Raw genomic sequence first — 26426 nt, forward strand, 5'->3', positions numbered from 1 at the left:
TTGCTTAACAAATCGTATGTAATATTTACAAAACTTACCCTGTAACATTTTGGTTTATAATTGAACTCATCTGTGCCAAGTTGGGAGAAATGGACATAAATTACAAACATTTCTTCTGGAAATACATTGCCTTCTACACAAAGAATTGTTAGAACGGTGAACTTTTACACTCTTACTTAGGGGAAGACAGGTAATGTACTTTGGTAGAATACGTCTCTCCACTGCACATAGGTAGTCGTTCACTCTGTTTTCACAAATCTTTCCTTGATCTCTGACATTTGACTTCCTTTAGTAGAACAGGTGATTTTTCCATCCTCCCCACAAACTCACATGCTTTTTATTGAAAGAGACCTTAAAGTTCACCAATCCCAAGCCTCTGACTTTTCCTCAGGGAAACAGATGACATGGGTTAAGTGGCTTGTCTAAGGTTACTCAGTTAATGATTACACACAACTGATTTAAGGAGACAACATACTTTTTTGTTGTTGTCTGTAATGAAAATGTTTACCTTTATAGAATGTAATTTGTTGAGACCTGACCTAGTGATCCAACCCGAGACCCGTACTGATTTGAACATTTGCTCTGAGGTAGGTGGAGTTCAAAGAAAACCTATGCTAGCTTCTGTAACTTGTGTTTCTTTACTTCAAGATTGGATTCTGAGGACTGGGAGAAATCTGAACATTTCGTTGTATACCTCTTAGTTCATTTACAAATGTATGATGCAAGCTCCAGCTTTCTGTGTCTGACTCTGAGTACGCTTTAGTACTTTGTTAGTCTCTACAGTCGTCTTATGACTAAGTATAGGCAGGTGTGGAAACTGTCTTGGCATCTGGGATTCATTCCTTGTATTAGTTTGTTACACAATTTAATCAGTTTTATATATGTATATAAACTATATCCAGGGGCACTTGTACAATTTAGAAACACAGGAGGCAAAAATATGAGAATGGTCTTAAAGTAATATATACTATATACTATAATTATTGATTGTGCATTTAGGGGATATCTCTATTTTAGATGTACAAATGTGTGTGTATGTATATATATATGTGTGTGTGTATGTGTGTGTGTGTGTGTGCACAAACACAATCATGTGTATGTATGCATACATGTAACACACACATATATTTCAACCTAGTTTATTCATCTGCCATTTATTTCCTTCTGCCTGGAACTAGTCATCTAGAACTTAAAACTAAGCAAACCTTAAATCTAAGAGAACATATGAAGGAAGAGAGAGAGAAAGAATGCTGATTGGGAAACTGTTTGATTTTAATTTTATCTGTGATTCCAAAAATGCATCTAGGATTCATATAAAATTCTTAAAAAAATATCTGGGCTTTTGTTTTGCTTTTGTACTAGGGAAATCTATCAATATAATTCATCTGATTTTAGGAGAGTAGGTGATAAACATTTAAGAGTAGAGGCCCACAGGTGAAATGTTTGGAAGGGTCCATCTGATAAACAGCAACCTCTGAATTGTATGTAGTTAACAACCATCTAATACTTAAAGCACTAGCCTGCCATAGAAAGCAAAATAGCAGATTACTGTGTTTTTCTCATTTATTTGAACTTAAAATTGAATTTGGGGGTAACAAGATAAGAGACAAATGGGTGTAAAAACAGCACAGTGTAAATTGCTGCAGGTGATGGTGCCACAACAAAATTATTACAGGCAGATTCAAGATGCAAAAATTATTTATTTGACAGTAACCAGAAAGACAAATTACTCAGAGGCTGTGTACATGTGCTTATATAATTGCTCATAAATTATTATGGTGCATGCTAAAATTTACCCAGCTTGCCAAAGCACGTGCTCTTCTTTTAAATAAGAAAACTGCAGATTGTTAGAAATTAGAAAGTGTAATACACATTCGGAAATGACCACTCATGTACATGAGGATATGGCAATTTGTGTGCAACTTTTTCATTTGCTAGCACCTATCTTTCAAAATCTTTCTTTCACCCCAGCTTTTAAGACTATAGCGCTTACAAACCACAATAGAAAAATCTGTCAATGGAATCTCAGTAAGAGCTTATTTGCCATAAATTAGAGTTAATTATAAGGTACGTATAACTTGGATCCACTCCATGGAGTTTGACTTACTACTGGGTGGCATTAGGTACTTTCTCTTCTAATGCAACTTCCCTGGCTCTAATCCTGAAAACTGTTATGGATGACTTCAGCAGGCTTATCTCTGCATAGCTTCTTGAACTGAATTTAATGACTGGAATAAATTTTCTTACCCGAGGATTAAATGTGGTTATTCAACCTAGCCCATGTCCACTCACCATTGTTAAATGACACTGTAATTCAGGTTATATAATAATGTAAACTGTTTGGTTATCTTACACTGTCTTGGCAGGAGCACCAGGCTATGCAACTGAGAAAGGAATTATAACTCCCCGTGACATGAATGAACTGATGTCTTCCCTTGGCATCATTCTCTGTGGGGCTTGAAATATCAGTGGAAACACTGCCTACCCACCTACCCCTCATTACCACTGCAAGGAAGAAAAGAAATTCCTAGACAATGGCTTCATAAATAAGACCCTGTAGAAATGGAAAGACATTCTTTTCATGCTAAAATTAAGATCATTTGCTTGACAGTGTCATTGTGTGTGTGTGTGTGTTTGTGTGTGTGTGTGTGTGTGTGTGTGTGTGTGTGTGTGTGTGTGTGTGTGTGTGGTGGGGGAGTTGTGAGCCAAAGGATCAAAGGATTTCAGCATGTGCATCATATGCTACAAAAATGTTCAAGGTATAATGCAGGGAGACTTAAGCAATTGTCTTCTGGTTCCTTTAAACTGAAGATCAAGTGTAACAAAACAAATTAATCTCACTCTTTTTATGTTTTAGAATACAAATGCACTTATTTGATTGCATCCTCTGTGGCTGGTTTCTAACTATAGTGGAGAGTTTATTTTTTATAATGCGAAACATGGCTCTTGCAGCTGAGAATATTTATTATCAAGGCCTTTACTGAAAAACAAGCGCTGACTCCTGTTCTATGCTTTGCCAAAAATCTGGATGAAAATTGCTCTACTAGTCAGGTATGGTGGCACACACCCGCAATCCTACCACCTGCAAAACTGAAGCAGAAGTGTGGAGAGTCTGATACTACCTGGCCTCTGGACCAAGTTTCAGGCCATGATGTATGACATAATGACATTGTGTCTCGGAAAAAAAAGAAAACAAAACTAACCAATCAGAAAAGAAAATCTAAGGAAGGGGAGGGGGGAGGGGGATGTTTGCCCGGATACCGGGAAAGGGAATAACACTCGAAATGTATATAAGAAATACTCAAGTTAATAAAAAAAAGAATATATTTTTATATATTCAAAAAAAAAAGAAAAGAAAATCTAAGCCCACCAGGTTTTTGGTACTCACATTCCTCAAGAGAATAACAAACAAAAGGAAGCTAACAGGCCTCTTGCTTCTGGTTTTGGTTCTGTCTATCTATGCTTCCAACATTTCCCTTCTAGACAATAAGACTAGTAATCTTCCCCAGTATTTGTTAACCAGTTTATAAGGATTTTGTTTTTCACATGTTATAATCAGGAGGTAAACTACACTTTATAGAATACTTGGTCAATGTGTCATTCAGACTTCACATCAAATTAGTAACATCTGCAAGTATAACAGGTCATCACATATCCTCCATGGTTTCTTATCTGCTGTCTTGGAATTCCTGTCATTTTTGCATCCCAGAGTCTACCCTACTGATAGAAATTGGGCAATTCAGACTCAAAGACCTGCACATAGTCAGACCTTGCTCAAAGTCAGAGGAGACTTGTCCAAGGTCCTTTTCTATGTATCTCATCAATGAGTTCTGTGTAAAGAGCTATACTTTAAAGCTTTTCATCCCTCTGAATTCTAAAAAAGAGATTTAAGAGAGTTCTTATAAAGGCATTCCCTCATGTTAGTAGAATGGAGTAACTGGGAAGCTGATGGCCTACGCATCTGTTGTTGAGTTGAGGATCTTCATGTGTTCCTGTCAATAGCTAAAGGCAGAGAAGAATGTTATGAGCAAATGCCTTTAGAAAATCAAACAGAAATGTTGAGTTACCTTGAATTCCCTAAACTTAGACCGACAGCAGATTTTTCTCCAGTCCATGTCTTGGAAGTGATAACAGATTGGATTTTCATATTCATCTTTGTTCAATAGGTTTTGATAAAATAGAAATTATCTAGAGATGCTCCTGTGTCGAGAGATAGGGAATGGAGAAAGCTATCTCAAGATTAACATCTGAAGGAAACCAGTTGATAGAGAATCACAGTAAGAACTTCCCCATCTCGGCTTCATACAACAACTAGATTATGTCACACAAAGCCTGTAGTATACAAACGTAGGCAAGAAGGGTACTATATGAATGACCTAGAATTGGCCAAAAATGTGACTTTTTCTTCTCACTGCCCACTTCCTTTCTCAGGAGTCCCCTCCATTGTTGACAGATTGTCACTGTTTGTATTTGTAATCATGTGTTCTTCGTCTAATTCTTTGCCCAGGCACACAAGAGCCTGGAGACTTTAGAGTCTTCCAGGGACCCATATCTGTGACCATGACTTCCCAAAACTCTTGGTTTTATTTAGAGGGTGATTAGTTTGTTGTAGTTTGCCCAAGACTATCTTGATTTTAAAATTGAAGGTAGCATAGTTTGAATCTTACAAACAAAACCATGAACAATCAGTAAACCCATGTAGAGTAATAGATAAAATAACGACTTGACCAGCATACAGAGCAAAGAAATATGAAAAATGTTATCAAATACCACTATGCAGCCAAAGTGAGACTTGACAAAAAGGCCAATGAACAGGACAAGGTTAGGTTCCAATAAGTTATTACATGTTATAAGGGTTTGTATGTTTTAGGGACTCCTGGACTAACCATGGTGTCTTTTAAGTACTTTCAGATCACATTCTATTGTGACTGAGGATTAGAAGGCCAGCAGAGCACTTGAAACTTCTGTCTTGAGAATTAGATAAGGTGACTTTAAATCCTGACTCTCGCATTTATAAACTGAGTTATAATACTGAACTCATTACATAAACTCCATGGCCCTTACTTTCACCATCAATGTGTAAGAAGGTAGCTAATGATAGTAGCTGCTTTCTAACATTTAGGGAAAAGATTAGACAAATCACGAAAAAGCACTCAGACATTTCAGGAACATAGTTTGTGATTGGTGTTAGCCTATTATATTTTTCTACACTGTTTTATACCTTTTCACGCCTATTATACCATGTGGTTGTCTCAGAGGCAGTTTCAAATCAATTTATCCACATTTTAATTCTTCATCCTGGTCTCCAGACATCTCTTTATCTGTATTGCATTTCTAACTCCAGAAAGAAATTATCATAGCATAAATCCTTGGACCATTCTTGACTCTCTTCTTTCCTTAACTCTTTACAAATAAGCAATGATGTATTTTTTTTATATTGTAAATACCTACCTTTGACTCAACTCATTCTTTCATTTATGAATTCTGGATTTATTAGAAAGCTTAGCTGTAACTACTACAAACTATGGGAATATAGTTAAATACATTCTCCATAACCTACTATCATTTTTCTTTTGAGTAGAGCTTGGCAATGTAGACCTTGCTGGCCTGGAACTCTGTTTACAGAGCAGACCTGCTTTGAACTGCATGAGTCTTCTTACCTACATATACCTTTCTACACTTTCTTTATGTGCTGAGGTTAAAGGCTTGTGTCACTATACCTGGAATGCATTCATCTCTTACATGCCCTATCTTTCTGCCTCTACATAATGTGTGTCAATGCCTCTATTATTCACTGCTCCTGACTTGGGTCAATTTCACCAATTTTCGCTTGAACTATGATAACTTCATAAATGACCATTATGCTTAAAAATCTTAACAACGAATCATTAAAGACCCTTGAGTGTTTCCACATAGCTCCGATAGTGATTGCCAACATTCCTAACTTTTTTAAGCCTGTGTGTGATCTGTTTTCTCTTTATCATCTATCTGTCATCTTCTGATATTGCATCATATGTACTTCCGGTAGTTTCCTTAGCATGTAATATTGTTTTAGGTCTTTATGGCTTCACAAGTATTCTTTCCTGTAATTGGAATATTCTATTCTTTAGATTCGTCTATTTTTTTGTCCCTTGGTCCTTAAAATATAGGTTAAGGGATGCCTCCTCTCTCAGTCTGGTTTAATGCTCTATATGACATAACATACTGTCTTCTATGTTTCATTAAGAAGGCAGTGTGCTTAATGCTTGATTCAAACATGGTTCTCAGAGAAAGGTCTTTATAAGCTCCCATATTTTCCAACCAAGTACTTTGGGCGAGATTGCATAATATTATATGTGTTTGTCTCTGAAATGAGGAAATACAAATACCAAGTCAACCCCCAAGAGGATGTTGTAAGGAGACTAAATTAATAAACATATATGTTTACAATATTGTCTGGAACATGGTAAATAGAACATTATTACCTATTAATAGCATCACCGTAATTGTTTACCAAGTATTTTTTTGAGAGTGGGGATCTTAGATTTCTAGACAGTATAGCTCCAGGGTTTATGCCAATGCCTTATACATGGCTACTCGATAAATGTTAGTTAAAGTACATGAGTAAATGAATGAATAAAAAGATGAAATAAAGAAATAAAAACTGAAATTCATTGTCTTACCCAAAGCAATTAATATCTAAACCCAATAATCCCCACTGTGCATATATGAGGTATATGGCATGGAAGAGGCTCTCTGTCCCATCTTTTTTGAATATGTATTATCTACCATGTCTATGCTGTAGGGAAATACAAAGCCTTGGCTCCTTTTGTAAATGCCAAGAGTTTTTGCCTTCATTATCACTTTAAGCCTTGGAAAAATAATCAAAGAAACTATCCTTTATTCAAAATCCAACATGCAAAGAAATCACACACACACACACACAGAAAGAAAGAAAGAAAGAAAGAAAGAAAGAAAGAAAGAAAGAAAGAAAGAAAGAAAGAAAGAAAGAAAGGAAGGAAGGAAGAAGAAAGGAAGAAAGAAAAGGAAAGAACAGAAAAGGAAGGAAAAGGTGAATGAGCTTCTTAATCATAGACTTATCTGTGTTCCATCCTGTTCATTCTAAGCATTTGGATGGATGATTTTGAGAATTTGTGCTTCCAAATTAATCAGAAAGCAGATGACCTGGAATGACTGACAGCAAAGGAAGAAGAACATCTTTGCTGCACATAAACGGAGGCAGGCTGACCTAGATTTGGGGCTGTACAGTTTCAGAAGAAAAAGGCTTCTTGATGATGCCTTTAATAGGGAATCGGGAGAGAGTTTCTATTTGATTGACATCTCTTCCATAATTAAGACATAGTCCAAACTCACAGCAAGACCAGTTTTAAAAATGCCATCAAATGTTACAAGCCTTATTATAAATTATTACCTTCCTTCTGTCTATTTCTCTTTGTCGTTATTATTACGCTGTGGGGTTTGATCTTGCCTTTCTTCAACCAGATAACTAGGCAAGTTGGACTTAGCGCTGCAACGTTTCTCACCTCTTGTTTGATCCTAAAATCAAGGAGTTCCAAGATCACTGACTGGAGTAGTGAGCCAGCAGTTTGAACACTGCTATCTTGATATAATGAGGTAGGGGGACAGTTGGCCCAGGGCTCTGTCATGAAGAGGTATATATATCATGTTGTGACCACAAATTTTGCTGGCATCTCCCCAAAGGTCTCTTACTAAAAATGATTTTCTAAACCTCACATAGCTTCATATGGGCTGAGATGAAGTTTTACAGGAAAGAATTGTTTACCTCCATTAGGTGAGCATTATTATTTTTCTTCTTCATATCAGTGTGTCCCAGAGGAGCTCTGGCTACAAAACCATACACTCACACTATAGTTCATGGTAGCAAAAAATATACGATCAATTTGGTAATTCAGTAAGGCACTTTGAAAAATGGCAATAAATAAATGAGTTCTGATGAATTCTGTTATGACAAAATTTTATGGGTGGTAAAGCTGATTATGATAGTACCTTGCCCTCTGTCACATATTACTGCCACATATACCCACCATCATGAGAGCTGTTGTTAAAAATCAAGAAGACTATTTATTGTAAGATTCAAAGCTAAAGCTAGGGGAGTGTATCTTCAGCAGAAAGCATGAACTTTGGAGTCATAAAGTCATTACTTTGCCATGTCTTGCTATTGTAAGTAGCAGCAGCAATAGTAGCATTTGCAATGTGTTACTATGCATCAAAGTCTATACTGAATACTGTACACTTTCATTTTGTTCTTTAATGGTGCATAAATACACAGTATTTCACATATGGGGAAACTAAGACAAAGCAAGGTTGTCCTAGCTATCCAAAGACATGAATGCACAGGCCTGCCAGTGACAGATTCTCAATTTGAACATAGGTATATCTGAATATTAATAACTTTCTTCCTCTACTTCCTTAACAGGCATGTGATCTTCTCTAGACAATTTAATTTTCTATTTCCCAGTCTCAAATACAGGCTACAGTAACACCAGTGAGTTGATCCATCACTGATCAGAAGAGCTAATAAAGCCTGGAATTGGCAGCCCCTTCAGGCAATAACAGCCTTGCCACTTTTTTCCTGATAAAGTACCACATGATATTTTTTTTCATTTGTCAACAACATAAAAAGTTTAAAGAATTGTGATTTTATTGGTGTGATCTTCAATGCCTTTATCCACATGTAGAACTTGTCACATACTGTGATTGGGATTTGAGATACTATATATTCAGATAGGTAGGTAGGAAGATGACCGATATCCAGAGATACAGACATTTATTTTACAAGTAGCTTATGTAGTTATAGAGGCTTGTAAGTTCACAGGATCTGCAGTCAGCAAGGTAGAGACCGAGGATGAATGATGGTATAAATTATAGCCTAAAAGTCAGCAGTCTCTAGACACAAAAAGAGCCCATGTTTCATTTAAAGTCCAAAGGCAAGAAGGAAACAGATGTCCTGACTCTAAAGCAGTCAGGGAAAAGGAATCTTCTTGTATCCAGCCTTTGTGTGTGTGTGTGTGTGTGTGTGTGTGTGTGTGTGTGTGTGTGTGTGTGTGTGTGTGTGTCTGTTCTGTTCAGATCAATTGAATAAGGCCAAACCAACTGATTCAGATGTCAGTCTTTTCTAGAAACTCTCAAAGAAACATCCAGAATGATGTTTGACCAAATGACTGGATAGTGGCTTAATCAAGTTGATACATAAACCTAGTTATCACAGTCACCTAATGTGATATCGCACCTGTGGTTATAACAAATGAATGATCCCTCACTTTAGATCTCCTTCCTTATAGAGGAGAACTGCACAGTAAGTGGGAGAAGCATCTCCATCTTACAGATGAGGAAGTTGGATAAAACATTTTAGTTCCCTGTCCTTTTAGTTAATAGGACATGACCTTCATAACACTCTGTGTTGATACATATGATTTAGTAAGGATAAGATGCCATCTAATAGCTAGGTACACCTTCGTGTTTTCTTATCCTATTTTTCCTAATTAAATCTAAATACCCATAGTCTCATCATAGGGATAACATGTTAGTCAGATAAAAATAAATCTCTATTGATATGCATGCATATGTGTGTGAGCAGGAGAGAATGTGTGTGCGTGTATGTGAGAGATTTGTAGTATGTTTATTATTACTTTTCAAGAATAGGACATTCTAATTCAGCTAACAACACAAAATAAAAAGTTCTGCTGATTCCCAAAGACTCTAAAATGTACCGGAATGAAGCAAAGATAGGTAAGTTGCTTTTGTTGTGAAGTGTCTCAACTTCTCTTAAACAAGACTCTCTGGACAGCTATGATGAGACAGGGTAGGCTGTTTGTTCTGCATATAAATTGTAAATAGTCTAGGCAGTTATGAAAGCCAACTGGATTGTATGCTTTGTTTTTGAAAGCCATAGACACCAGCATGGTGTCCAACTCAGTTCTCATTTCCTAATTATTTCATGATATCACAATCAATGTCATAAGAGATGAAACATATGTATGTAGTCACAGCTGCTTCTTTGTCATGAAACGTTCTCATACAGATTGTTAATAAGGACACCATCCAAAGAGTTATAAAAACAAAGGGAGAGAGCCTTTGAATCCTTTGTTGGTGTCAGCTGGAAAACAGCGTGCAAATACAATGGTGATAGGAAACAAATTACAAACAAGTATAGGAAAATACTTATAATACCTTAGGGGGTTATTATTAAGATAATTAGTAGATTTATTCCTGCCAAATGTAAACTGAATTATCAAATCTGATATTATATGGCATTTTCAATAATATAAATTATCATTCCTATTATTAACTTTTCCATATCAAAAACTAACTAATACAGTTATGAATCAAATTCTATTTCTTTTTTTTTTCGGGGCTGGGGATCGAACCCAGGACCTTGCGCTTCCTAGGCAAGCACTCTACCACTGAGCCAAATCCCCAACCCCTCAAATTCTATTTCATATTGCTACCATTGCCTTATCCACGAGTAACTAATATGAGTGCTAACTAGATGTGATATTCTATTTGTTCTAAGTGCCTGGCATTGCTCCATCATCTACCTGTCACAATGACAGGGGCAAAAATGTTATTTGCTGGGGGAAAAATCACTTCTCTGAGAACATCGAACTCTAAAGGCTAATTTTATATTCACACCCTCTTCAATCTCATTCCTACCATTCTTCTTGCTGCTATTAGTATGAATCGTCCTGGAGTCAGGCCTCATGTGGCCAACTCAGGCATTCTATGATGACCAGCTTCTGGAGCCTCAGATATCCCTTAGACTTTGTCCTCCCTCTGGCTGTTCTCACAATGTACTACAATCTTAAGGTCACTGAGAACTGTATCTTTTCCTTCCCAATGGTATCATTATCAGGATTGCCTTTCCTAGTCCATTCAAGATGACTGAACCATAGTTCCAGCTTCCCCAAAGGTGTTGCTGGCCAAAACAACAGGAGGTACATACCTTGGGCGGAGATGGAGTTACAGCAAATGTTGGAAAGGACAAGGTGGAGAAACTGATGCCCCTTGTCCATTAATGTCCTTTCTGTATACCATGGAGTTTATTATGTGGTTCATGTTCATAGTACTAGTAGACAATGATATGATTAGACATTAGGGGAAGAAATGGAAGTGATCAGCATCTGAGAACTGCTTTCTGAAGAAGCAAAGGGAAAAGCTTATTAGCCCTCTGGTATTTCTCAATAGTAAGTTATAGACTAAATCCAAGAATCAATATATTCTCACCCCAACCTACTTGAACAGGTACCTAAAGGCAATTGCTCACAAGGAAGCCATGTTGGAGAGTAGAGGAAATAGTGTACTAAATATATAGCACAATTATAAAGGCCTGCATGCAAAAAAAAAGGGTTTTCACGTTTTTATGAAATATCTGATAACACTTGCACAAAAAATTTATGTTGATAAATAATAAAATTATTTACCACCTAACTAGTTCTCAATCTCATTGGACTCTATTTTCAATTTTAAGGATTAGTTGCAACAGCAGTGTTTATGTGCATGTGTGTATAATATTTTATAAGTATGTTTATGTTTTAGACAAGATATATATTTATAACAAATTACATGAAATCATCAGTTCCTGTTTTGACTTGCAAAAATATCAATTTTGAATGATTCTACCATGGATAATATGAAATTATAAGCAGGGATGCAGAGTGTATCAGGCCCTACTTTAAGTCCCTCTCACGACTTTCTTCAGCGATGGATTATGATGTGGACGTGTAAGACATATAAACCCTTCCCTCCCCAACTTGCTTTGGGTCATGGTGTTTCACCATAGCAATAGTAACCCTAAATAACACAAAGCACAGAACAAATATGCATATTGCAAAACAGAGTGATATCCATGACACATTAACAAGTGCTACAGTGTTTCATTACGCCCCTTCAACGTTTTAAAGTGGAACTTCCAGGTGATATGGCTTCTGTTGCCCAAATTTCAGAAAAGAATTTAGTGACCCAACTTTATTATAAATGTGAAACAAAATTAATGTAAATTGAAATAATGTATGTTATCATATGCAAGGGATTTAGACGTACAGCATGAAATCAGCAAAACATATAGAATTCATATAACCATGACCATCAATCACTATGATAGTAAAATCTGGTCATTTTGTGCCAAGAGCTGTGGAGTGTTCTCTTAGGTCAGGGAACACTTGCAAATATACTGGCATCCTTACTTGATTATCTTATATTCCTCTTTCAAGAATGATTAAAATTGCTATTATATATATATACATATATATATACATATGTATATATGTATATATACATATATATACATATATATATATACATATATATATATTTGTTCCCCCAGCAGATGTAAAAGATGAAAATGGAGCTGTATACCTGTTCACCCTGGTTAAAGGAAACTAACTGTTGGCAATGTTTCATTCCTTTAATAAAACAGAACTGCTGAAATTGAGTGGGGGAAGTGTGAATATTATTAATTTGAGATGGTGATATCATATGAGTTTTTTATTATTCGTTTTATTTTTCATAATATTAAAACTGAGGAAATACATTAAAAAGAGATCATCAGGGAGCTACTGCAAGTGAGTATGTGAACTTCATCTTGACCATGGATCTCAACAATACTCAGACAATTCATATTTTTTTGATTTGGGTTAAAGCCTATATGGTTTAATCATCATTTCTTATAAGCATAGGAACAGACTTTCTTCAAGTCAAATCCCTCAATAAAGAGGCACATGGGGATAAGAATCCAAGCTCTCTGATCTCTAGTTTTCTCTGTACTAATTTCCTGACCATGGCTTTGAGGTCCAGGATGATCACCTGAATGGCATGACAAACTCTCAGTTAAGCCAGAAAGATGTGATTCTTCTCATATTTCTTTAAACTTGACAGAAAGAGATATAGCTGTTTTAGGAAATATTTTCAATAATCCAATGGTCACTCCCAGTTAGAATGAAATTAATAACCCATGTACTTTGCTCACCCAACACTGAATTTTGCGAGATCTCATGGGTCTTCAATTGCATTTCCCTGATGACTAAGGATGTTGAGCATTTCTTTAGGTGCTTCTTGGCCATTAGATATTCCTCAGTTGAGAATTCTTTGTTTAGCTCTGTACCCCATTTTAAAATCTGTTTATTTATTTTTACACTCCAAATTTTATTCCTCTCCTGGTCCATCCCTCTACTGTTCCACATCCCATAACTCCTCCCTGCCACCCTGCAGTACCCCATTTTTAATAGGAATATTTGACTCTCTTGAGGATAGCTTCTTGAGTTTTTTGTATATTTTGTATATTAGCCTTCTATTGGATATAGGATTGGTAAAGAATTTTTCCCAATCTGCTGGTTGCTGTTTGGTCCTATTGACAATATCCTTTGCCTTACAGAAGCTTTGCAATTTTATGAGGTCTTGTTGATTCTTGATCTTAGAGCATAAGCTATTGATGTTCTCTTCTGGAAATTTTCCCCAGTGCCCATGTGTTCCCCAGGCTCTTCCCTACTTTCTCTTCTGTTAGTTTCAGTGTATCTGGTTTTATGTGGAGGTCCTTGATCCATTTGGACTTGAGCTTTGTACAAGGAGATGAGAATGGATTGGTTTGCATTCTTGTACATGCTGATCACCAGTTGAACCAACACCATTTGTTGAAAATGCTGTCTCTTTTCCACTGAATGGTTTTAGCTCCTTTGTCTAAGATCAAGTGACCATAGATGTGTGGGTTCATTTCTGGGTCTTCAATTCTATTCCACTGATCTACCTACCTGTCTCTGTACCAATACCATACAGTTTTTATCACTATTGCTCTGTAACATAGCTTGAGGTCAGGAATGAAGATTCCTCCAAAAGTTCTCCTTTGTTGTGAATAGTTTTGTTGTTGTTGTTGTTTTTGTTGTTGTTTTGTTTTGTTTTGTTTTTTGCTATCCTGTGCTTTTTGTTATTCCAAAGGATTTTGCAAATTGCTCTTTCTAACTCTATGAAGAATAGAGTTGGAATTTTGATGGGGATCGCTTTGCATCTGTAGATTGTTTTCAGCAAGATGGCCATTTTTATAATATTAATCCTGCCAATCCATGCACATGAGAGATCTTTCCATCTTCTGACACCTTCTTTGATTCCTTTCTTCAGAAACTTGAAGTTCTTGTCATGGTTATCTTTCACTTGCTTGATTAGTGTCACACTAAGGTATTTTATATTATTTGTAGCTATTGTGAAGGGTGTCATTTCCCTAATTTCTATTTGTACCTGTTTATCCTGAACCCAGATGTTCTTCAATGGAGGAATGGATACAAAAAATGTGGCACATCTACATAATGGAGTACTACTCAGCTATTATAAATGCAACTTCACAAAATTCTTAGGTAAATGGATGGAATTAGAAAATCTCATCCCTAACAGACAACACAAAATGACTGTTTCAGGTAAAGGAAGGTTAGTAAAGGAAACCCCATGATTTCCCTGGCTTTTTGCCCAGAACTAATTCTGAACTATGGTGCAAGATGCTAGAATCTAGGAATGTAAGCTATGTTTCCTCAACTGAAGAAGCTAAGGTGCTACTGTAGTTTGGACATACAATGCCCTCCAAAGACCTTTATGCTAGGACATGGTCCTTAGCCTGGGTCAGCACTGGGATGCAGTGGAGTTTCTCAAGTTTGATGGGCCTAGTTGGATACATTCTGGTCGTTTGTTGTTCTCTTGACAACTTTGGGCTTCTATCTTTATTCTCTTGTTCTTCAGCTGTTAGGAGATAAGCAGCTTCGCAAATAATGAGCTCTAATCATGATGATTGTAAATTTAACTCGAATTGAAGCCTTTACAAAGCTCATTTCCTTTAACAAATTAAGAAAATATAATCCCGAGTCAGGTAACCCAGTCACAAAAGAACACACATGGTATGTAGTCACTGATAAGTGGATATTAGCTCAAAGGCTTAGAATATCCAAGATACAATTCACAGACCACATGAAGCTCAAGAAGAAGGAGGGACAAAATGTGGATGCTTCAGTCCTTCTTAAAAGGGAGGACAAAATACTCAAGAGAGGAAATACGGAGACAAAGAGTGGAGCAGAGACTGAAGGAAAGGCCATCTAGAAACTGCCCTACCTGGGGATCCAGCCCATATACAGTCACCAAATCCAGTCACTATAAGGGATGCCAAGAGGTACATGCTGACAGGAGCCTGATATAGCCATCTCCTGAGATGCTCTGAAGAGCCTGACAAATACAGAGGCAGATGCTCCTAGACAACCATTTGACTGAGTATGGGGTCCCTATTGGAGGTGTTAGAGAAAGGACTGAAGGAGCTGAAGGAGTTTGTAACCCATAGGCAGAACAACAATATCAACCAACCAGGTATCCCAGAGCTCCCTGGGACTAAACCACCAACCAAAGAGTACACATGGAGGGACCCATGGCTCCAGATGCATATGTAGCGGAGGATGGCATTGTCATACTTCAATGAGAGGAGAAGTCCTTGGTCCTGAGAAGAGTCAATGCCCCAGTATAGGGGAATACCAGGGCAAGGAGGAAGGAGAAGGTGAGTGGGTGGGGGAGCCCCTTCATAGAAGTAGGGTGAGGGAGGATGGATAGGGTGTTTTTGCAGGGGAAATCGAGAAAATGGATAACATTTGAAATCTAAATAAATATAACGCCCAATTTTAAAAAGGCAAATAAGGACCTTTCTCTGCAACTTGTTTTTCGGTCATGATGTTTCATCAGAGCAAGAGTTACCTTAAGTAGGAAAAAGATAGGAAAAGTGGATGGCATCCTTAGGCAATGATGAGATTTGAATAAAGAGTAGGGTGTGTGAAGAGTTGTAAAGAGGGGCTGAAAAGATAAGAACTCCCAAATACATGAGGGAAAGTTCTAGCTTAGCAATAGGAAAATAGGAACACTCTAAAACTTGTTAGATGTAAAAGGATGTGACCATGAGTTTTAACTTTATTCATTTATTATATGTAAGTACACTGTAGCTGTCTTCAGACACACCAGAAGAGGGAATCTGATCTCATTACAGATGGTTGTGAGTTACCATGTGGTTGCTGGGATTTGAACTCAGGACCTCTGGAAGAGCAAGCAGTTAGTGCTCTTAACTACTGACCATGGGTTTAAAATGTTCATAATTATCAGAGTTTCAAAATCAGATTGGAGGTTGGTATACAGAATGTTTGTCTATTTTCATAGAATGTTTACCTACAAGGGAGGAGACTTTGATTCAATACCTCAAACTGCCAGGGGATTGAGGATACCTGAATGGGAATATTGGGAGATCACTTTAAAAGATTACAAAAGGAACCTTAAAAGTCAGCACAGACCACAAACACAAAAATAGAAATTTGACAATGCTAAAAGACTTCTACAGGTTGAACTGTCAACATGGCAAAGACAAACTATGGAATGGGAGAAAAATGTAAACTGTAAAGGTAGGAGTTACTATGTAAAACACATGTGGTACTCAAACAACTCAGGAAAATATCCTGATTAAAAATTGACAGAACTAGAATTTACAGAAAAAGACATACGAATGACTAATAGCCTTATAATGTAATGCTTAATGTTACTATTCATCAGAGAAATGAGAATTAAAATCACAATGAGACATCATAAAACACATGTTAAGGTGATTGTTATAAGAAAGTCTTAGTAAAGTAGGTGGCAAGAATATGAAGAAAAGAGGACCATTGTACATACTTGATGGTATTGTATATTAATATAGCAATTAGAAAAGCAGTTTGGAATTTCTTCACAAATTAAAAGTAAAACTACTTTTTGATATGTAAGCAAGACATATCTCACTCTTGTGTCTACAGGATATTTGTGTAGAAAACATATAAAATATGTATGGTATTATATATCAGTATATGTACACATCCATATTCTTTGAATCATAATTCACAATAGCTAAGGTACAGAGAGCAAACTGTCAAGAGATGAATGAATAAGGACATATTTATATATGTGTTATCTGTATGTGTGATGGAATGTTGTCCAGCTTTATAAAATAATTTTGTCATCTGAAACAGCAGGAGAAATATATAAAACATTATGTTATGTGCAATAAGCCAAGCACAGAAGGACAGTTACTGCTTGATATAACTTATATGTTGAATGAAAATATAGAGAATGAACTTGTGAAACAGTCTAGAATGATAAGTACAAAGGTCAGAGAGAAGACAAAAAATGTTGGTTTGAAGGCATAAAATACAGAAGATTAAGTCTAAGACATCTATTTACTTTATTACATACTTGCTTAATTACTATAGATAATAATAATGTATAGCAGAACATTTTAGAGTATATCTTAAATATTCTCATGCCAAAATGAGAAATACACCAGTCGAAGAATATAGTAATTTAGCTTAATCATTTCACAGTAGACATAGATATCAAAACATCAAGTTCTATACTCTAAATACATAAAATTACTCTCAAAGTGAATAAGGCCAATAAAGAAGAATATTATAACAACCCAAGGAAATATTGTCTCCTATATACTTCAGTACCTATGAGAATAAAGAAATGGAGAAATATGTGAGTTACCTTGGAAATGGCAAGGCTTAATATATTAAAGGAATAATGGTTGAAGGGAAGGTCAGTGGGAAGGAAAAGATAAGATTCATGGATGACACCCAACGTTTTTGCCTCAGATAACTGTGACCAATTATTCGTGGTGGGGCTGAACTGGCACAGGAAAGTGCTTACTGCCAAGTATTCTGGGTTTAAGTAGGCAGTAGCAAGTCTGGCAGAGGGTTTGTGGGCAGTGCTGATATCCTGCCTCCCATGTGCTCATATACTGGCCATTCTCAACATTAACATCACTGCATCTGAGAAGAGCTTTTGGCTTCTGACCATTACTCAGGAGCTCATCAGACCTCAGGGAAACAGGAGTTGAGGAGTTGGAGATAATGTCCCAGAGTGACTTCACTTCCATTATACCACCCAGGCTCCTTCATCAGATAAAAATCAAAATGATGATTCTGACAAAGCATTACCCAGATCTTGTAATGACAGGGAAATTAAAATGGTTGCCGGCCCATTATTAAGAATAATGACTAGGTTGAAATGAGATGAAGGACTCTATTTCAGCAGAAGTTTCCATTGATGAATAGTAGGGGGTAAAAGCATGAAAATGGAACATATAATCCAATTCATAAAAAATATAAAGATGCTTTCAAAGTCACAAAGCAGTGATCATTCATTGCATTTATAGAGCTGAAACAGGAAATCTGTCTATTGGTGGATATTGAAGCATAGATAAAGTTTAAATGGCAATATTTCTTTTTCCCAGCCAGAAATGTATTTTTAAAAATGGTGAAGAGACATATCCACAAGTCTAGAGTAGAAGCAAATAGGCACAGATCTAGCAATAAATGCACAAGTCAATCACTTCTTGCTTGTTCTGGAGAAATGACCACATGAGACACAGTCCTCTGTGATGGCTTTAAATAAAAAGATATTTGACTTTAGGGGGCAAAGTGGCCTGAGACAGAAATAAAACACATGGAATTCTAATATTAAATTTCTAAGACCAGAGTTCATAATATTGTATCTAAATAGGAATATTATTGGTATAAATATTAAGATAAGCACACATCTCTATGACTAGATTATAATGGCAAAGATTTGGTGATCATCGAAACGTGATGTACATAGATTATTAAAAACTCATTAATTTGTAAGCACTATATGAGGTTCATAGATAAATAATTGGCATATATTCATACAGTGTTTATGCAGGCAGAGAGTATGACTCAGATTAAAAGGGCTATACTCTATTGGACAGATAAAGACTCTGGGTCATACCTATGACAATTTGGATGCCACTAAGTACAATAGAATCTTCTAGTGGATTATGAGTTAGGAAGAGGAAGAGTATAAGAGGAAGAAATGAAGCACAGAAACATCAAGAGCTGTAGTTCTTTATCCCAGTGGGGGATGATGGGGGTTGTGTCTGCTGTCATAGCACCTCAAGTGACCTTGAGCTAGTCCCTTAAATTCTCTGACTTTTTCTTTTTAGTAAAATGAGAATATTGAGTTCCTTTCTTCCTGAGTAGACATGAGAATAAAATGAGAGCACTGGGCTTGTAAAACACCTCAACATCTAGTGTACTACTTACCTAGTCTAAGGTTAAGGATTCAGTGAAAGTCTCTTGCTGCTGGTATGTGTTTCCAGCTGCTACTCATGTGGTCTGTGTATGCTTTCTACCCACTCTTTTGAGAATGATCTCTGTTGCATTCCCAATTTTTGGCTACCTCTATCACCATAGCTGTGCATCCTCGTAGCTGTGCTATGATTCTTCCCCAATAACCAGTGCTTAGTGCTTGACCTCTAACAAATTTAGTTTTAGAAAGTAGGCACAGAAAACTGAAGTGCTACACAAAGACTTGGACAGCTCTCCCTCTAGTGGAAATTTCTTGAATTGCCCCCAATTACTAACTACCCTATTGATTCAAGAGAAAGAGCTGGTGGTAAAAATGAATGGGATGGAGTTGATGAAGTTAAAAGAGAGAGAGAGAGAGAGAGAGAGAGAGAGAGAGAGAGAGAGAGAGAGAGAGAGAGAGAGAGAGAGAGAGAGAGAGAGAGAGAGAGAGAGAGAGAGAGATATTACAAAAGGAATGCATTAAACACAGTTAATATGAGGCTAGAGGCTATAAATTGCAACCAAACTACTCATCAAAGTGTCTGAAATTTGCGTAGTTTCTCTTGGGCCAATGAACCCATTTTACTTAAGGGGATTTTGAGGCAAATCCTAAATTTTTAGTAAAAATACAGAATTAGCAATTATATGTGCAGCTATATATCAAGTTTCCCACTATACCTGCAACAGAATTGTAGTGTGCATGGCCATTGGAGTATAATTTAACTACACTTGATGTCCTTCCCCCCACTTTAAAAATGTATTTATAGTTGTTAATGTTGGAATCATATCTTCTTACAAGGATTCATACACCTTCCCGGGGCTTCATTTTTTTAAGATAGGTAAGTATGACAGTGAGAAACGTGATTATAGAATGAATGAACTGCCTTGCTGCAGTCACCTACGGTATTTTACACGAGACTTTACTAGTTTACACCCCTGGAGTTCTTCTTGTGGCAAAATAAACTACATGAATGACACAATGTCCATGTATACCGCCTGTACATCCCTTGTTTTGAAACATCACATCAAGATCCACAAACACATACCTGTTTAATTGGGTTTTTATTTGAGATTGGAATAAAGATTATTAATATAGAGCCCTGAACTTTAGTGGCTTTCTTTGCTCCGTTATAATTGGTTTGGAAAACTTCAATATTAAATCATTTTCTGCCAAGAAGACCAAATCAAAGATAATAATTTTTGAGCCTTCCAGAGATCTAAATCAAGGTGGTAAGCATGAGACTTTAAGGAGACACCATTTTATATTTTCAATCTGTTTTTCTGTAATAAACTTTGCCAACTGCAGAATCTCACCATTTGAGGAAAACAGTGGCCTGTGGTGCCTCTCTTCACACTTGTAATGAATCAGAGAGACCCAGTTATAGAATCACCTGTGAGAGAATCCAGTCTATATGGAAAACACTTCACTGAAGCCCTGTGGGAAGTCTGCTTCCAGAGCTGCCACTGGAATTGTGAACAGAAGAGGGCTGGAAGGTTCTGTGAGTTGGATGCTAGGTTGATGAGGTAAAGCTCACAGGCTAGCCTCCTCTGGGGGCTTCTGTGTAGACTACACAGTTCCACCATGTAAACTCCTTGGCTATAGCATGCACACTTGCCAGGTTCACCACAGATGCATCTCTTCAGCTATTTTGTATGGATGTTCAGCATGCAAATGACTCTGGACATTTGATGTGTTATTACCATCTCTTTGTAGCATCAATGTAACTTACACTTGTGATTCCTGGTGGCACTTGAAAATTCAGTCATGTGTGACCGATTGTTGCTTTTTTTTTTGTGATCTTCTGACATCTCTGTGCTTCTTGCTAAATCTTAAGATTTCAGTTCTTTAATCCTGGCATCACACCTGATTTTTTCAGGCCTTGAACTTCATGCTATACTTTTTAGTTGCTTTCAGTCTTTCCAAATCTAAAAATAAATGTACTATATCTTATGCCACCCATTCCTTTCCCTCAGGTGAACAGCTAAGAATAGAAATTCAATAAAAACAAATCAAACCACCTTGTTAGAATCTAGTAGTGGCCTAATGATCTAAAGATATAAAGCTACAAAACCTTAACTCATGGAAATAGATTTCTCCTAGTGTGTTTTCTAGAGAAAAAAATTGGTATCAGGAAAGTCTTCAGAATTCTTAGCATCATATCCTTTGTCCATCTTATAGGAAAAGGTCCTTTAGGTCAGTTGGAGTAGGTCATGGTCCAATCATATATTGTGAATATTAAAAATGAAGAAATTAACAGAATGAAGATCAGAGATTGTATTTCCTCCTAGTTGCTAAATTTCTGGTTTGTTTGTTTGTTTTTGGCTGTTGTCTACCTTCTTTATAAATACGTCTACCCCTGATGCCTAAAAGAGGGGAAGAAGAAGCAGTAAAGGACCAAACATCTACTAAACTAAATGCAATGGATTCAGGAGGTATTCAAAATGAAATGAATTCTCGGTGTGTTTTCAAGGTCTCTGTGATAAAGCTAATTGTAATGGCATTTAAATGCCACAAATTGTTCTTGGGCATGACTTCTGTGATTCAGAAGAAATATTTTTATTATCTTCAATGGTAACAATGCCTTATACTTTACAGGCAAAACCAGCCTGCTAAGATTGGGAAACTAACTTACCTTGAGCTTGCAGCGGTCTATATTATATAATGGAGAGCTTAGAGATGGAAAGCAAATGAAAACCATCTTTTTTTCTATCAAGATTGTAATTACACAATTTGAGATTATTTTCCAACTCAAATTTGTTAATGCAAAAACAATTACTGTTCCGACACTTCACTACTTGAGAGTTTGTCCTAAAAGCCTATATGAACCAGGGTAGTCAAAATAGGAAAGCATGCTTAGGTTGTAAATCAATTTTAGAACACTCCCATAACCTGCAAAAGGCCATGGGTTTGCTCTGCAAAATCATACAACAACTATACAAAAGAAACTATGGAGTTTTAGGCTATGCCTGTCGTTGACAATCTAATGAAGTGCAGTCTAAAATCTCCCAAGAAAAATATGCCTATATGAATAGGCACATTATGTTGCCAACAGTCTAAAGCTTATTAGGGCACCTTTCCCTGGAGTGCCCTTGAACCCTAGTTCAATAACCCTTCATATAGAGAAAGTGAAACTTTGAAGTATGATAGTTATTACGTTTGAGCATTGCATTTGGCTGAAAGCTTCCTGTCAACTGAGGTTAAAAGATTAAACACACTGGTCTACAAAGTTCCCAACATCTGAAAAAGGAAACAGACCAGCCTACAGAATCATAAGCAAAAAAGAATCATTTTAAAATCGAAAAATTTGCACATTTTTATGATATAATTATAAAGGGGAATCAGGTAATATAAAAGGAGAGCATCAATTGATGGAATTCCTGAAAAACCAGTAGGCATTCAAAGGTATGACTCCTATGCTAGTTGTACTGAGTACCATACCAAATTGGATTCTGCATCTATTTCTAACCCTCTGTAAAAAGAGATTTTCTATGTCTCTATTTCTTTAATACCAGATTTATTTACCCAGTATTATCTAATTAAAACTGACATTAATATAATATATCCCTATGAGCATATAGCACCCGAGTAGCAAAGGAGGCCTAAGTGCATAAAGAGAGAGCAACTATATTTAAATATCTGCTATTAATAGGATATATATATATATGTGTGTGTGTGTGTGTGTGCGTGCATGCGTGTGTGTGTGTATTTATTAGGGAGTAATTAGTTTAGGTGTCCATCACTTACCATCTCAGTATTGCTTTCTCAACAGCAAGTAAATCACACAGTGGCTATTCTCACAATTATGGACATAGGTTGTATAAAGTAGGGGTTGAGAATATATGTAGTCTCTGGTCAGATATTGGATTCTAACTATTTATTAGCTCTGTGGTCTTGGGTAGGGTCTTTTTAACTGAACCTCGGCGTTCTCATCAGTAAAGTACAAATATAAGTGTTAATATCCAGGACTGGGCCTGGTATGGGCCTGGTCTGGGGAGGGTCTTCTTAGTACTACTTGTCGTATAAGACTCCTATCTAACAGTCAGAATGACCTGGAAGTGGTATGCCAGTGTCACACTAGCAGGCTAGGTTCATATAATCTCACAGAGAACAGATTTTCTGGTTAACCGGAGTGATTCACTTGGCGGGCCACCCTACTACTGTGCAGTCCCAGGATAATCATGTAGGCATGTGTGGCGTGCTAGGGAGCCTTGTATCTGTGTCTGTATGTGTGTGTGTGTGTGAACTTAGCTAGCAGATTGTTTTACCTAAAAGTTGCTGTTGCTGTAGAGGATAGGAAAATGTTTTAAGGACACAGAGCTAGAGAATCATCTATGCATACGTACTAAAGTCAGAGGAAGATGCTGGGGTGTCTCCTCCACTGGGACGATTGATTAAAGCCATCTCTAAAGCTCTGACTCATAGAACGTCCCATATACACAATGGCAGGCATTGCTGTTGTTATAAAGGATGCTCCTCACATCACACCTTGTCTTGTTTTCTTTCAGTGGATGGCTGCATCGATTGGTCGGTGGATCTCAAGACCTACATGGCTTTGGCAGGTGAACCTGTCCGAGTGAAATGTGCGCTTTTCTACAGTTATATCCGCACCAACTATAGCATGGCCCAGAGTACCGGGCTCCGGCTCATGTGGTACAGAAACAAAGGGGACTTGGAAGAGCCCATCATCTTTTCAGAGGTCAGGATGAGCAAAGAGGAAGATGCCATATGGTTTCACTCAGCTGAGGCACAAGACAGTGGATTCTACACTTGTGTTCTAAGGTAAGTATCATATAAAATGTTGTTCAGCCAAGTGCCTTGCAGTCTTTTGTTTTGGAATGTTCTGTTGGAATGGTGGCTGGCGTGACACACATTATGTAGCAAGCAGCTGAAGAACTTCAGTAGACACAATTTCAGTGACTGATTAGAAATGAATACCAGATTCTTATCAGATTGTCACAGGCAGGACTCCTATTTACTGTGTATGTTTCATTAGTTTAGAATATTGTATGACTCATTTCTTTCCTAACTCCACCCCTTCTCTGGGGTCTTATAGTAATAATTATTTCACCACAGAGGCAATTGACTCAATGATCTTGGTGCCTGGCCATGGAACTGAGCTCACATATAATTTAGGCCAAGATCTTGCCTCTCTCGTCGATGGAAAGTAGCTTCAAATGCTCTCCAGAAACTTTGCAGCAAATGAACTGTTACTATCCACATAATTTGCAAAATGAGCTTAACTCTACTCTGTCTAGCCATTCAACATAAAACTGAATAAGCAAACACTGGGTCATCCTGAAGTTCTGAGTCCCATTGTCTGAAGATTTAACAGATCTAACTCTTGCCATAAATTTACAATAAGAAGCAATCTGTTTTACCTTAGAGGCTCCATGGTATGATGGCCCTCCACAGCCCAGCATTATGATCTAGGAGCTAGCATTTCAGATAGAGACTGCATTAGGTATTAAAGTACATAGCTGAAGTGACCTTTAACTCACCTTTCAATTCTGCCATCTTCACCAGGGACCTGCACTCTACTATTTGATTTTAACTTCTTGGAAATACAGACCCTTTCTATTTTTGTCCCAGGTGTAAAGCTATGCCACTTCTTCATCAAAAGCACTTGGAACTCCCTGGTGAGTCCTCATTGTTCTAAAGGCCAAGAGAACAAGGTAGTGTATAAATAGAGAAAGCTCCTGAAGCCTTAGGATCACTTTTGTGCACATGTGCAAGGGAGTACTGAGAGGAACAGACAGAGAGGTTAGTTCCTTTTGAAGGTAAGCTGAATCCCCATGGTCATGGCAAAAAGCAGCAATCATTTATACTGATTCTTTAGTGATAGGCAGTATACTCTACTTGTGCAGCTCATGGCACAACTGAGAAATAGATATTATTCACCTCTTTAAAGACTGACATTGTATTTTCCAAGACGTCACTACTTTTTGCCTGCTTGCCCCTTATTAATCCTTACCACCCCTGAAGCCTGCCAATCAAAAGTATTTCTTTTTTCTTCTAATCTATGTGCTTTTGGTTCTATTGTTTTCATAAATGTATACCTCCTTTACAAAACATTATCCCACTATACAAAGGTTCTTGACTGGAATAATAAACTGGTTATTGATTAGTGCCTCTACTATACAAAGGCCCTCAATCTTGCTGTCTTCTTTCTTTCCCTTTCTTCCCTTTTTCAAGCCTTACTCTTAGCAAAATTCCATCATCATAATACATATCAAGGTTACAAATAATCAATTTGATATGACTATTGGTATTGACTTTGATCACCTGATTCGTCTCTACTGGAAAGAGAAAAAAAAAACAATTCCTTTTCTTAAATCTCCTGGAACTGTCGTGCATATGAAAGTGACTTGAACCTGTTGCATTTCTGCTTAAGCCTCCCCAGTGTTAGGATTATAGGCTTGTACTATTACACCAAGCTTCTTACTATAGCCTTGGAAGAAAGTCATTATTTACAATCCATCCTTAGAAGTGTCGAAATATATTCCACTCTCTTCACAAGAGAATATTGGTATAAATTATATTTCTTTCCTATAGGAGTTTGGTTTCTCCTCTCCGTTTTATGTATTCAGTCAGTTGCTTTCTATCATGTATATTTATATTATGCAGTACAACTCCACTTCTTTTCTTTGTTGAAATCTCTTAAATTTAGAAATTGGAAGTGGCTTCAGATGGCTCCTGTTTCCTTTTGGTATAAGCGCATCTTTGCTGGTTGGTTTTTCTTTCTATAATTAGTTCCTTGCATTACTGAAAGATGCTCCAGACTTACTTTGTATACATGCCGTCATAGACTGACACTCACGAGTCCATTTTCTTTAGAGCCCAAACTCTTTGTAGTAGAGCCTAGACCAGACTAGAGGACCCATCATTTGTAAGCTAGGTATAATGAATGCTAGATTGTTTTTGCTTCTATGTTTTTACCTCCCAGTGTATTCACTTTTAAGAAAGCTATGCACTGTGGTTTTCTCTCTCCCTCTCCCTCTCCCTCCCCCTCCCCCCTCTTCCTCTCCCTCCCCCTCCCCTCCCCCTGTCTCCCTCCCTCCCCCTCCCCCTCCTTCACCTCTCTCTCTCTCTCTCTCTCTCTCTCTCTCTCTGTGTATGTGTGTGTATGTGTGTGTGTGTGTGTGTGTGATGTTTGAGATTAAATCCATAGTTTTCTATATTCTAGACAATTAATTTACTGCTGAGCTACATCCTTGGCCTAAGCATTGTGGTATTTTGTTTCAATTCTCTTGATACTGCAGAAATATTCTAGAGGTTCTAGAGATCTT

General features: G+C 37.1%; 1 protein-coding gene across 4 annotated transcripts in view; it reads left to right on the forward strand.

Moving 5' to 3' along the window:
- Nucleotides 1-26426, forward strand: part of Il1rapl2 (interleukin 1 receptor accessory protein-like 2) — a 1532967-nt gene that overhangs the window by 804665 nt on the left and 701876 nt on the right. For all 4 annotated transcript variants that reach the window (XM_063279885.1, XM_063279884.1, XM_063279886.1 and 1 more), the window contains 1 exon segment: nt 23646-23919. In XM_063279885.1, the coding sequence (XP_063135955.1) occupies nt 23646-23919 (274 nt within the window).

Source organism: Rattus norvegicus, chromosome X (assembly GCF_036323735.1).
Source record: "Rattus norvegicus strain BN/NHsdMcwi chromosome X, GRCr8, whole genome shotgun sequence".
Classification (NCBI taxonomy): Eukaryota; Metazoa; Chordata; class Mammalia; order Rodentia; family Muridae; genus Rattus; species Rattus norvegicus.